The sequence below is a fragment of the Dipodomys ordii genome, unplaced genomic scaffold (assembly GCF_000151885.1).
Source record: "Dipodomys ordii isolate 6190 unplaced genomic scaffold, Dord_2.0 Scaffold42, whole genome shotgun sequence".
In the NCBI taxonomy this organism is placed as follows: domain Eukaryota; kingdom Metazoa; phylum Chordata; class Mammalia; order Rodentia; family Heteromyidae; genus Dipodomys; species Dipodomys ordii.
Window position 1 is genome coordinate 1,773,608 of NW_012267258.1, and position 13,686 is coordinate 1,787,293.

The 13,686-nt window shown below is 42.0% G+C and overlaps 1 protein-coding gene across 1 annotated transcript in view; it reads right to left on the reverse strand.

The window, feature by feature from the left end:
• The window catches only part of Larp4 (La ribonucleoprotein domain family, member 4), a 59,137-nt gene that overhangs the window by 35,201 nt on the left and 10,250 nt on the right, over window positions 1-13,686 (reverse strand). The window contains exons 2-4 of the mRNA XM_013018849.1: window positions 6,024-6,171; window positions 5,010-5,165; window positions 2,097-2,169 (exon numbers count right to left, since the gene is read on the reverse strand). Coding sequence (XP_012874303.1) covers window positions 2,097-2,169; window positions 5,010-5,165; window positions 6,024-6,171 — 377 coding nt within the window. The remainder of the gene's footprint in view (window positions 1-2,096; window positions 2,170-5,009; window positions 5,166-6,023; window positions 6,172-13,686) is intronic.

Sequence of the window (13,686 nt, forward strand, 5' to 3'; positions counted from 1 at the left end):
GAGCGCCTGCCTTGCATGCATGAGGCCCTGGGTTCAATTCCTCAGCACCACATAAGCAAAACTAAAAAAGCTGGAAGTGGTGCTGTGGCTCAAGTTGTAGAGTGCTATCCTTGAGCTGAAGAGCTGAGGGACAGCGCCCAGGCCCAGAGTTCAGGCCCCACGACCCGAACCAAAAAAAAAAAAAAAGAATTTTATGGCACTCAATTGATATAGGAAGAAGCTTAATATTGAACAGCAATGTATGACAGCATAATATTAGCTTGTAAACACTTGTAACATCAATGGAAGAGTAGGTATATGAAGAGTAGCTTATTCATGAACATTTTTAAATTCATAAACATCTCTATTTTTCATGAGCATGCTTTCTTTACTTCTATATTTAAAATATGTACTTAAAATTAAAAGGTAAAAAACTAAGTTACATTAAAAAATATTTAAAAACTTGTATCTTATATATAAATGTTTTTAACAAACTAGAGGCAAAGTCTAATTCCTGATTTTTATTTTTTGTACCAGTCTTGGGGCTTAAAACAGAGTCTGGGCATTGTTACTCAACTATTTTGCTCAAGGCTGGTCTTCTACTGCTTGAGCTGCAGCTCTACTTCCAGTGTTTGTTCGTTTGTTTTAGAGGTAAATGAAGATACAAGCTCTAGACTTTCCTCCCTGGGCTGGCTTGGAACATCTCAAGCTCCTGAGTAGTTAGGATTATAGGCATGAACAACCAGTGCCCAACTAAATTCTTGATTTTATTGAAATATAATCTTACTGTTATAACTAAGATGTTGTACAGAGGGGTTACAATTTCACAAACCATGTAATGAGTACATTTCTTTCTTTCTTTTTTTGCCAGACCTGGGGCTTGAACTCAGGGCCTGAGCACTGTCTCTTGAGCATTTTGCTCAAAGGTAGTTGAGTACATTTCTTTTTGGACTATGTCACCCCTTCCTTCACTTCCTCCATTTTTGAGACAAGGTCTCATCACATAGCCCAGGTTGGTCTTGAATGCATATCTCTGCTTGCCTGGTCTTGGGATTACAAGCATTCACCACTATGCCAGCTCAAATTCTAACCATTTTTATTCATACCAAATATTCTTTGAAGCAAATTAGCTGAAAATAGGTACAAGTCTTCGTTTAAAAGATCCCTCTCAAAGGGCCTGACCTACTACCCCATTTAAATGTGCAACCACACAGGTACTTTGAACTCTCCTTTCCTTTGCTTCTACTGTTCTATTTACCTTCTCCCCATACCAATTACTATTAAATATTGCTTATTTCCAATTTGGGTGCTCTGGCCAGAATATGGGCTCCATGTAAGAACTTTTTTGTTGTTGTTCCGTTGTGGGGCATGAATCTGGGCCTGAGCGCTGTCCCTCAGTTCTTAAGTTCAAGGTGAACACTCTACCACTTGAGCCACACCACCACTTCCAGAACATTTTTTTGGTTGCTGATGGGCTGGAACTCAAGGTGCTGAGCTCCTTTGTTCCAGGCTAGTACTCTACCACTTTGAGCCTCCAATTTCCCAGTGGTTAATTGGAGATAAACAGTCTCACAGACTTTTCTGCTCAGGCAGGCTTCAACTGCAATCCACAGATCTCAGCCTCCTAAGTAGCTAGGATTACAGGCATGAGCCATCAGTGCCCGACCATGGAATATCTTGGTTGTTCAAAAATGATTCAATGGAGGCTGGGAAGGTAGTTCATTGGTAGAGTGCTTGCCTCACATGTATGAGGCCCTGGGTTCGATTCCTCAGCACCACATAAGCAAAAAGAAAAAAGCCGGAAGTGGCGCTGTGGCTGAAGTGGGAGCTGAGGGACAGCGCCCAGGCCCACAACCTGACCCCAAAAAATAAATAAATAAAAAAAGAACTTGAAAATCAAACCTTGGTAAACATGATCTTTGCACAACTAAAAAAGGTGTAGTTTAGTCTAATTCTCATGGTCAATAGGTCTTTATTTTTTGTGCTGGTACTAAACAATGATATTAAAATACACCATTAAAAGGAAATAATCACCACTATTCTACTTAATTTCATCTATAATCCATGCAAAACCAATTGAAAAATAGACAAATAGCAATTTTCAAAAAATTCTATACCGTGAGAAACAGAATTCTAGTTGTTTTCTCAGACATTCTTTTAGGTCTTCTGTAGAAATTGCTGAACTTTCTCCTGATAGCAGAAAAGAAGAGAAGAAAAGATTAATATCAAGTTATCATAGGATGAAACTACCATACTATACTCAAGCTAAAAAATGTATACAAATTAACATTTATATTAACGTATTTATTTTTGCAACTCAGTTCCAGGTTTAATTTGTTTCAACATAATTCTTTTTTCAGAAAATTTTTTCATTTTTTAAATTTATTTTTCAGTCTTGGGGCTTGAACTCAGGACCTAAGCACTGTCCCATAGCTCTTCAACTCAAGGCTAGTGCTCTACCACTTTGGTATTCTGGTGATTATTTGGAGATGGGTCTCACACTTTCCTGCCCAGGCTGGCTTTTACCATGATCCTCAGGTATTAGCCTCCTGAGTAGCTAGGATTATAGGCATCAGCCCACTGGTGTCCAGTTTTATATTAAGAATTATCTTTTTTTGGGTGGATCCATTACAACAATGAGATGTACAAGTTGTTATGTGGAAAAACGAACTTTACAACTTTGGTAGGGGGAGGAGGATTGGGTAGGGGTTGGGGGGAGGATGGGAAGGGATGGGAAGGGGAAACAAAGGAGGAGGCTACAATGCTTGATAAGAAATGCACTCATTATCTTGCCCATGTAATTGTAACCCCTCTGTACAGTATTTTCACAATAAAAAAAATAAAATAAAAAGAATTATCTATTTTTGATGTTGTTGGTCACAGGGCTTGAACTCTGGGCCTGGGTGCTACCCCTCAGCTCTTCAGCTCAAGACAAGCGCTTTACCACTTGAGCCACAGCACCACTTCCAGTTTTCTGGTGGTTTATTGCAGATATGAGTCTCACGGACTTTCTTGCCTGGGCTGGCTTTGAACCATGATCCTCAGATCTCAGCCTCCAGAGTAGCTAGGATTACAGGCGTGAGCCACCAGCGCTCGGCTATTAAGAATTATCGTCTAGGGGCTGGGAAGGTAGCTCAGTGGTAGAGCGCTTGCCTTGCATGCCTGAGGCCCTGGGTTCGATTCCTCAGCACCACATAAACAAAAAGAAAAAAGCCAGAAGTAGCACTGTGGCTCAAGTGGTAGAGCACTATCCTTGAGCTGAAGAGCTGAGGGACAGCGCCCAGGCCCAGAGTTCAGGCCCCACGACTGGACCCGCCCCCCCCAAAAAAAAAGAATTATCGCCTAGGAATATAGTTTAATTCCAAAGTGCTTAACTAGTGTGTGTGAGACAATGGATTCCATCTCTAGCACCACAAAAAACTTTTTCTTGCCGAGCGCTGGTGGCTAACACCTGTAATTGTAGCTACTCAAGAGGCTGAGGAAGAGGATGGGAAGGGGACACAAAGGAGGAGGCTGCAATGCTTGATAAGAAATGTACTCATTATCTTGCCCATGTAATTGTAACTCCTCTGCACAGTATTTTCACAATTAAAAAAAAAGGGGTGGGGGGGGGGCTGAGATCTGAGGATTGTGGTTCAAAGCCAGCCCGGGCAGGAGAGACAGTGAGACTCCTATCTCCAATAAACCACCAGAAAACTGGAAGTGGCACTGTAGCTCAAGTGGCAGAGCGCTCGTCTTGAGCTGAAGAGCTGAGGGACAGCGCTCAGGCCCAGATTTCAAGTCCCATGACCAAAAAAAAAAAAACTTTTAAAATTTTTTTATTGTGCCAGTACTATAACTTGATCTCAGGATCTCCTGTTCTTCCTTATTTGCTCAAGACAGCTAGCTGCTCAACCACTTGAGCCGCAGCTCTAAGTGCTAGTTAGCTGGTGATTAAGAGATAAAGTCTCTCAGATTTGTCTGCACTGGCTGGCTTTTAGCTAGGATGGCAGGCATGAGGCACAAGAACTCGGACAAATTGTTTAAACCAAGAAATTTATATAAGGTAGGGAAGGTGTCTCAGTGGTAGAGCGCTTGCCTTGCATGCCTAAGGCCCTGGGTTCAATTCCCCAGCACCACATAAGCAAAAAGAAAAAAGCCGGAAGTGGCGCTGTGGCTCAAGTGGTAGAGTGCTAGTCTTGAGCTGAAGAGCTGAGGGATAGCGCCCAGGGCCAGAGTTCAGGCCCCACCACTGGACCCAAAAAAAAAAATTTTCATGGACTTTCCTGCCCAGGCTGTCTTTGAACTGTGATCCTCAGATCTAAGCCTCTTGAGTAGCAAGGATTACAGGCATGACCCACTGGCACCTGGCTGAAGTATTGGTAAAAGTTTATTTTTTGTGCCAGTTCTGGGGTTTAGGTGTTATGCCAAAGCTTCATTTGCTTAAGGCTAAAGCTCAACCTCTTGAGTCACATGGCTCCACTTCTGGTTTTTTTGGTAGGTCAGTGGAGATAAAGAATCTCCACTAACCTGGCGCTGGTGACTTATACCTGTAATCCTCGCTACTCACGAGGCTGACATCTAAGAATAAAGGTTCAAAGCCAGACCAAGCAGAAAAGTCTGAATTTTTTTTTTTGCAAGTCCTGGGGCTTGAACTCAGGGTCTGGGCACTATCCTTGAGCCATGTGGGCTCAAGTGGTAGAGTACTAGCTTGAGCAAAGAAGCTCAAAGACTGTGCCCAAGCCCTGAGTTCAAGCCTCATTACCAAAAAAATAAAGTCTCCACTAGATATTCCTGCCACTGCTGGTTTTGAACTGTGATCTTCAGATCTCAGATTCCTGTGTAGCTAGAATTGCAGGTGTAAACCACAGATGCCTGGTTGACAAAAGTACTTTTAACCACCACCTAACATTCTATTAACATAAATCTCTGCACTGAAGAAAACAAACTGATCAAAGAAAACAATTTGATCAATGCCATATGTTTAACAATGATGGGAGGGTGATTAGGCTAGTGAATTCTCAGTTTATTAGTACAACTAGGAAGGTTACCAGAAACGTCATATATTTGGTAACTGAGATCTTCAGGTCCTAAAATCATTCCTTCAGTTGATTCTTCAATGCCTGTAGTATTTCTTGCAGTTTCACAAGATGGAGAATACATTACTTCATATTCCTTACACATATCCTCTGAAAGCTCTGTATTACCTGCATTAAACAAAAGACATGACAAGTGAGTAGGAGCTTTAAATCCTGTCTTAGGAACTCTGGGGAGTTTATCTTCAATAAAAAGATTTTAAAGTATTATACTAGTTGAGGTGTCCACATGGTTTTAGTAACACTTATTTTTTAACAAAAGATTGGTTTACCATTATGGGTAAGCTAAAATGATTAACAATCTGAAACTTACAGAGGCATTATATAAGTAACAGACTATTCCAATGAAGCAATGATCAGATGTAGGAAATAACTGAATCATGAGGGCTCTAACCTTACCAATGTATTAATCTGATGGGTTCATAATTTGATGAACTATTTGGAAGTGATGGAAACAAGGGAAGTAGAACTGAGTTGAAGCAAGTGGGATCTAGCCCTGTCATCTCTTTCTCCTCCAATCCCCAAAGTGAGAAGCTCTTCTCCACAGCAAGCTTCCCAAGCTGATGTTAACTACAGCAAAGGCCCAAAGTGACAGGATCAAGTGATCATGAATGGAAAACTGAGCCATGAGCCAAAATAAATCGTTGCTTCTTAAAAAGCTAACTTTCTCAGTTACAGTGACAAAAAGGTGATCAACAGGGCTGAGAAGGTGGCTCAGTGGTAGAGTGCTTGTCTTGCATGCATGAGGCCCACATAAGCAGAAAAAGCGCTGTGGCTCAAGTGGTAGAGTGCTAGCCTTGAGCTGAAGAGCTGAGGGACAGTGCCCAGGCCCAGAGTTCAGTCCCCACGACCAACAAGAAAAAGACAAAGACAAAAAGGCTGATCATAATATCAAATAATCAAAGGATATAGCTCAAAGCTCTATATTAACTAAAAGTGGAGCTTTGTATTAAAATATTTAGCTCTTACCCTCAGGATGCGATCCTGATGTGGCTGCTGTTTCATGCCAAGAGCTTTCCGTTCCATGAGTCACAGGAGTAGCATCAGGATTTCCTGGAGGAACTTCTTGCCATACTTTGGCATTAGGATTTAAACTAGTCCCTTTAGATGTTACCTGCTAAATAATCAAAGGATCTACTTGTAAATTTTAAAACTGGATTAAAATAATCTAGATAAATAATTTGTTACTTAAATGTGAAAAAAAATCAAGCAATTTAATATTAGTAAGTAGGTATTATGCAAATATCACCTTGTTTTATTCTGATCAACTTGGAAATAGAAAAATCTTTAATAAAATGTCTATGTAAGCCTCTATAAGCTACTATTTAAACAGTAATTTTTATTCTCATCTATCTGAAAATATCGCCAAAATTTTTCAAACTATTCATTTTTTAGATACTGTGTTTGAATCTAAAGCAATTTTTGTTATCTGTAGCAATTTCATAGAATAAATTGTTTTAATTGCCATCAAAGTTGTAACACAATAGTTTATTCGAGGTAAGAGCCCTCTGGATTTTTCTGCCCAGGCTGGCTTTGAACTGCAATCATCAGATCTCAGCCTCCTAAGTAGCTAGGATTATAGGTGTGAGCCACCAGTGCTGGACTAAATATTGTTTATTTTTGCTCATTTGTGAAAGCTAGACCTTAAAGCTACCAAATTCATGGATATATAAACACATATGTTTGTGGGGGGGGGTGTATAAACACAGAAAAATTTTTACTATGACACTGGAGGATGAGGGTAAGGAGAGGGAAAAAAGTTAGATGGAGGGTGAATAATTTTGAAACATATTGCAACTATGCATGAAGATGGTATAAGGAATCCTAATGAAAGTTGTTGGTCAACAGTGGATTAGGGGGCTGGGATAGATAGAAGAGTAGGTGATTCTGAAATATATATTGCTCTGAAATACAATGGTGAAACTCCTTGGTACAACTAATACTAAGAAAAACATGAAGCTGGGCGCTTGGTGGCTCATGTTTGTAATCCTAGCTACTCAGGAGGCTGAGATCTGAAGATCACAATTGAAAGCCAGCCAAGGCAGGAAAGGCCTTGAGACTCTTATCTCCAATTGACCATCAGAAAACCAGAAGTGGCGCTGTGGCTCAAGTGGTGAGCACTAGCCTTGAACTGAAGAGCTGAGGGACAGTGCCCAGGACAAGAATTCAAGCCCCATGACCTACCCCAAAAAAAAGGATGAATAAAGTCCAAACAGCTTATTTGCATAGATTGAAGACTGAACAATGAAACCAGTTGAAATTGTTTCAAGAAGTAGGTAAGAGTGTTTGAGTAAGGTTCATCAGGATACATTGTATGCACATATGAACGTTACAATAAAACTCCCTTTTGTACAACTAAGGCTGTAACATAATTACCTTCTATCAGACGCCACCCCTTAAATGGTGTACCATATCTCAACAAGGCCACCCTGGAGACAGCATGTTTCTTAGTGAACTTTGGGGACAAACCACATCCAAACCATAGCACTAAAAAATACACCATGTATAGTATATCTTGAGAAGTAGCACTAAATTGTGATGGAGGGGGGAAGGGTGTGTACTGAGAGGTTTGACTTTAAGAGTCTAATGCTGAAACTCCAGCCACACCTTCCAGGACTCTTTGCTTTATTTTTCAGATAAGATCCTCTTGCTTTTCTGCTTAGATTGACCTCAGACCATGTAGTGCCTCTCTACCTTTTGCATACCTGGGCTCAAAGGCTAGGATCCTAGGCAATCACTATCAAACTTGGCTTTAGAATAGGATCTTGTCCTAATGTATTTTTTGGGGGGGGTCCAATTGTGGGGCCTGAACTCTGGACCTGGGCACTGTCCCTCAGCTCTTCAGTTCAAGGCTAGCACTCTACCACTTGAGCCACAGCACCACTTCCGGCTTTTTTCTTTTTGCTTATGTGGTGCTGAGGAATCAAACCCAGGGCCTCATGCATGCAAGGCAAGCGCTCTACCACTGAGCCACCTTCCCATCCCTATTTTTTTTTTTTTTTTGGTCAGTAGTGGGGCTTGAACTCTGGGCCTGGGCACTGTCCCTGAGATCTTCAGCTCAAGGATCGCACTCTACCACTTGAGCCACAGCATCACTTCCTGTTTTCTGGTGATCTATTGGGATAAGAGTCTCATGGACTTTCCTGCCTGGGCTGGCTTTGAACCCCAATCCTCAGATCTCAGCCTCTTGAGTAACTAGGATTACAGGCATGAGCAACCAGTGCCTGGCCTAATGTACTATCTTAAAGCTAAATTAAACAGTAATTCTAACAACTGAGAGGCAACTATGGGGGGGGAGAAGGGGAAATCTAACTTTATTATCTCTCAATAGTTATATTGATAATAGCTAATTATCAACAGCTTCCTCATAGTTAAAAGCATAATGCCTACTTAATCAAACTTCTTATAGCTTCAGTCCCTAATCTCATTTGTTTTAGGCACTGCTTTCTCCTTTATTTGTACTCTTATTTTATTATTAACATTGTATTATAGGTTCAGCTATGCAACACAATATTTGAAATTAGGCAACTTTCTCAAGAAAGAGGCAGCAGGGCTCTAGTGGCTCATGCCTAACTACTCAGGAGCCTAAGATCTGAGGATCACAGTTCAAAGCCGGTATGGGCAGGAAATTCCCCAAGACTCTTATCCCCAATTAACCACCAGAAAACCAAAGTGGTGCTGTGGCTCGAGTGGTAGAGCACCAGCATTGATCAAGCCCCAGGACCAACCAAAAAAAAAAAAAAAAAAAACGGCAGCATCTAGATCTTCTTTGTATTTAGCTATTAATGTAAACCAGAGTAGACTCTTCAATGTCTGTGTGAGTCAATAGCCTATGATGTACAAAAAGGAATATTTGGCAAACATACCATTCTGTTGGGCAAGGAAAAAAAAATCATGGAATTCATAAAGCCCTTCTTTTCAAGTGGTATAAGTTTAAAATTGCAAATGTTTTACTCAGCTTTTTGGTTTCAGAGCTGTTGGCAATATCTTTTTATCCCTTCCCCCCCTTTCTGCCAATCCTGGGGCTTGAACTCAAGGCCTGGACACTGTCCCTGAGCTTTTGTGCTCAAGGCTATTTCTCTACCACTTTGAGCCACAGTTTCATTTCCTGCTTTTTGATGGTTAATTGGAGATTAGTCTCATGGACTTTTCCTGCCCAAACTAACTTTGAACCACAATTCTCAGATCTCAGCCTCCTAAGTAGCTAGGATTACAAGTGTAAGCCAACAATGCTTGAATGTTAGCAGGATTTTGATTTTAGAGATGTTAATAACAATTTCAAACTCACTCTATTTTTTTTTGGGGGGGGGTCGATCATGGGGATTTGAACTCTGGGCCTGGGTGCTGTCCCTCAGCACTTCAGCTCAAGGCAAATGCTCTTCCACAGCACCACTTTCAGTTTTATGGTCATTTACTGGAGATGAGAATCCTGGACTTTCCTGTCTGGGCTGACTTTAAACTGTGATCCTCAGATCTAAGCCTCCAGAGTAGCCACCAGTGCCCAGCTCCAAACTCTTATGTCCTAATTAGCTAAGGAAAAACCCAACTCTTTTTTAAAATTAATTTTTGTTTATTTTGGTTTTGTGCTGGTCCCGGTGCTTGAACTCAAGAGCCTGGATACTGCCTCTGGGCTTTTATTCCTCAAAGCTAGTGTTCTATCACTTGAGCCACAGCACCACTAACAGCATTTCTGGTGGTCAATTGGAGTTAAGAGTCCTCCCCCACCTCTCTTCCCCCCTCCCCCCCCACCCCCGGCTGGGACTGTGGCTTAGTGATAAGAGTGCTTACCTAGCATGCATGAAGCCCTGGATTCGATTCATCAGTACCATAGAAACAGAAAAATCCAGAAGTGGTTCTGTGGCTCAAGTAGTAGAGTGCTAGCCTTGAGCAAAAAAAAAAAAACAAGCCCCTGAGTTCAAGCCCCAGGACTAGCAAAAAAAAAAAAAAAGTCTCACCTACTTTTCTGCCTGGGATGGCTTCAAACTTCTATTCTTAGATCTCAAATTAATCACCAACAACAATCCAGAGGTGAAGTTGTGGCTAAAGTGGTAGAGTGTTAGCCTTGAGCAAAAAAGCTCAGGGAAAACATCCGGTTCTTGAATTCAAGCTCTAGAACTGGCACCTCCCCTTGCCCCCCCAAAAAAAATCCTATACACCTGAGAACCAGTCATGGTGGTGCAGACCTTTGATTCCAGTGCTCAAGAAGCAGAATTAGGATTGTAGTTTGAGGCTAGTGTAGCCTATGTAGTAAGGGCCTGTCCCAAACAACAACAAACAAAAACCAAAGGAAGAATAAAAACAAAACACCTCCAAAATAACCTCTACACCAGGATGCCAGTGGCTTATGCCCATAATCCTAGCTACTCAGGAGGCTGAGATCTGAGGATGCAGTTCAAAACCAGCCCAGGTAAGAAAGTCTGTGAGACTCTTATCTCCAATAAACTACTCAGAAAAGACAGAAGGGTGCTGTGACTCAAGCAGTGGAGTGCTAGCCTTGAGCACAAAGAGGCTCAGGGACAGTGCCCAGGCCCAGTATTGGGGGGGAAAAACAAAAACAAAAAAGAATCCTCTACAGTTATGGAAGGCTGAATCTGGAAGACCTGGAATTTGAAGTCAGTTAGACCCTGTTTATTTATAAACCCCCCCTCAAAAAAAAAACAAAAACCCTGAATTATAGCTAAACTAATAGATGAACCTTAGCAATGTTTATCATTCCCAGGTAAGTAAGGACAGGTCTGATTAGTGGTTCCTTTTATGCAAAATTCTAATTATATAAGAAAGGAAAAAAGGGGGCTAGGAAGGTGGCTCAGTGGTAGAGCGCTTGCCTTGCATGCCTGAGGCCCTGGGTTTGATTCCTCAGCACCACAAAAGCAAAAAGAAAAAAGCTGGAAGTGGCGCTGTGGCTCAAGTGGTAGAGTACTAGCCTTGAGCTGAAGAGCTGAGGGACAGTGCCCAGGCCCAGAGTTCAAGCCCCACGACCGGACCAAAAAAAAGAAAAAAAGAAAGGAAAAAGGGGAGGTATTACTGGACACTGGTGACTTACATCTTAATCCTAGCTACATAGGAGGTTGCTATCTAAAGATTGGGCAGTTTGGGCTGGGAAGGTGGCTCATTGGTAGAGTGCTTGCCTTGCATGCATGAGGCCCTGGGTTCAATTCCTTAGCACCACATAAGCAGAAAAAGCCAGAAGTGGCACTGTAGCTCAAGGGATAGAGTGCTACCTTTGAGCTGAAGAGCTGAGGGACCAGAATTCAGGGCCCACAACCAACAAAAAAAAAAAAAAAAGAGGGGCTGGGGGTTTAGCCCAACAGAAGGGCGCCCACCCGGTGGGCACAAGACCCTGGGGGAAAAAAAAAAGATTGGGCAGTTCGAAGCCTGCCCAAACAGAGCTGTGGCTCAAGTGGTAGAACACTAAGCTTTGATAAAGGAAGAAAGAAAAAAAAACAAAAACCCTCAGGGACAGTATCCAAGTCTTGAGTCCAATCCCTAGGAAAGATACAAAAATAAATAGACATCAAATTCTTGTTGGCATGGTATCTTTCTATTCTGAACGGGGATGGCTTTTGCAGTATTGGGGTCTGAACTCAGGGCCTCAAACTTGCCAGGCAGATGACCTGCCATTTTAACCATACCTCTAGCCTTTCTTATATTTTTTTACACTTAATTTTTTTTTTGGGGGGGGGGTCGGTCATGGGGCCTGAACTCTGGACCTGGGCACTGTCCTCAGCTCTTCAGCTCAAGGCTAGCTCTCTACCACTTGAGGCACTTCGGGCTTTTTTCTTTTTGCTTAAGTGGTGCTGAGGATTCAAACCCAGGGCCTCAGGCATTCAAAGCAAGCGCTCTACCACTAAGCCACCTTCCCAGCCCCTACACATACTTTTGTGATAGGTCTCTATCTTCTTGCCTAGGCATGAGCCTAGATTCCGCCATACATAGCTGATAACAGGTGTGCACCACCATTCTCCAGATGAGAAGGAGTCTCTTGAACTTTTTTTTTCTAATGTTTTTTTCCATCTTCCCCCTGCCCCCCCCCCCGCACCCAATCTTCCCCGATCCCCCTCCCGCTCCCCCTCCCCCTCTCTTGAACTTTTTTGCCTGAAACTGACCTAGAACCTGATCCTCCCAATCTCAGCCTCCTTGAAACTAGGATGACATTGCATACACCACCATGCCCAGCTGGGAGTTGAGAAGGGGTCTTGTGGGCTTTTCTGCAAAGATCTTGGGGGCAAGGATCATGGTCTGAGGCTGGATCCAGATTAAATGAGAGACCCTATTTTTAACTAAAGTTAAAATGACTAAGAGTGGGCCTCAAATGGCAGAGCCTTGCCTGCAAATGTGGAACCCTGAAATCAAATACCAGCTAAAAACAAAACAAAACCACATTGCATACACTAGATGAAGATACTTTTCATATGTATACATGGAAGCTGCACCTCATATATAATGCTACTGTTTTAAGTGTTTTGCCCTGCCAAAGCTCTTAATGACTCTGCAAGGGATAGTAATATTATCTTAATATATATTAGTAATGTCTTCAATTTACAAAAAAGGAAACTAAGAAACAGGTTAAACAACCTGCCTACAGGTACATAACTAGAAAGTGACCCAATCAAAGCAGGAACTTCGCCTGGCCTCAGAGTCTATTTTTTAATTTGTTTTGTTTAGGGATAGTCTAATTACATTGCCTAGGCTGGTCTCTCAAACTCCTGAGCTCAAACAATTCCCCTGCTTTAGCCTCCCAAGACTACCTGTGCTTACTTACCCTCATGCCTGGCTTAATTAAGAGTCTGAGGTTTTTTTTGTTTTTATTAGGCAGTACTGGGGTTTGAACTCAGGGCCTCCCACATACCAGGCAAGCATTCTATCACAGAAGTACATCAGTACGTTTTATCTCTTTCAAACAAAAAGACCAAAAAAAAAAAAATCTCACACTAAATTATCCAGGAGAGGCTCAAACTTTCAACCCTCCTCTACCTACAGAATAGCTGGGATTACAACCATGAAACACTGTGACCAAACAGTATGAGAGCGAGAGAGGAGCAAGAAAGAGAGTGAGAGAAGAAAGCGAGAGAGAAAAGAGCCAGAGAAGAGAGCACAATTTTTGTCAGTACTAAGGTTGAACTCAGGGCATCCAGTTTGCTAGGTAGTTGCTCTACCTACTACCTGAACAACATTTCCAGTCTGTATTTTGCCCTTTTATACATCCTCAAATATTATGTCATATACTCAATCACTGTGTTCTTATTTAAATTTTTTCCTTTCCACAACTCAAATAACTAGAATATTGTTTTCCTTGCCTGCTTCAGTGCAACTTTCATTTTATAAACTTAATTTATGAGCCGGGCTCTGGTGGCTCACGCCTGTAATCCTAACTACTCAGGAGGCTGAGATCTGAGGATTGCGGTTCAAAGCCAACCTGGGCAGGAAAGACCGTGAGACTCTTGTCTCCAATAAACCACTAGAAGACCAGAAGTGGCACTGTAGCTCAAGTGGTAGAGCGCTTGCCTTGAGCTGAAGAGCTGAGGGACAGTGCCCAGGCCCAGAGTTCAAGCCCCACAACCGACAAAAAAAAAAAAAAAAAAAGAAAAAGAAAAGGAAACTTAATTTACTCCAATCAATTCAATAACAAGTA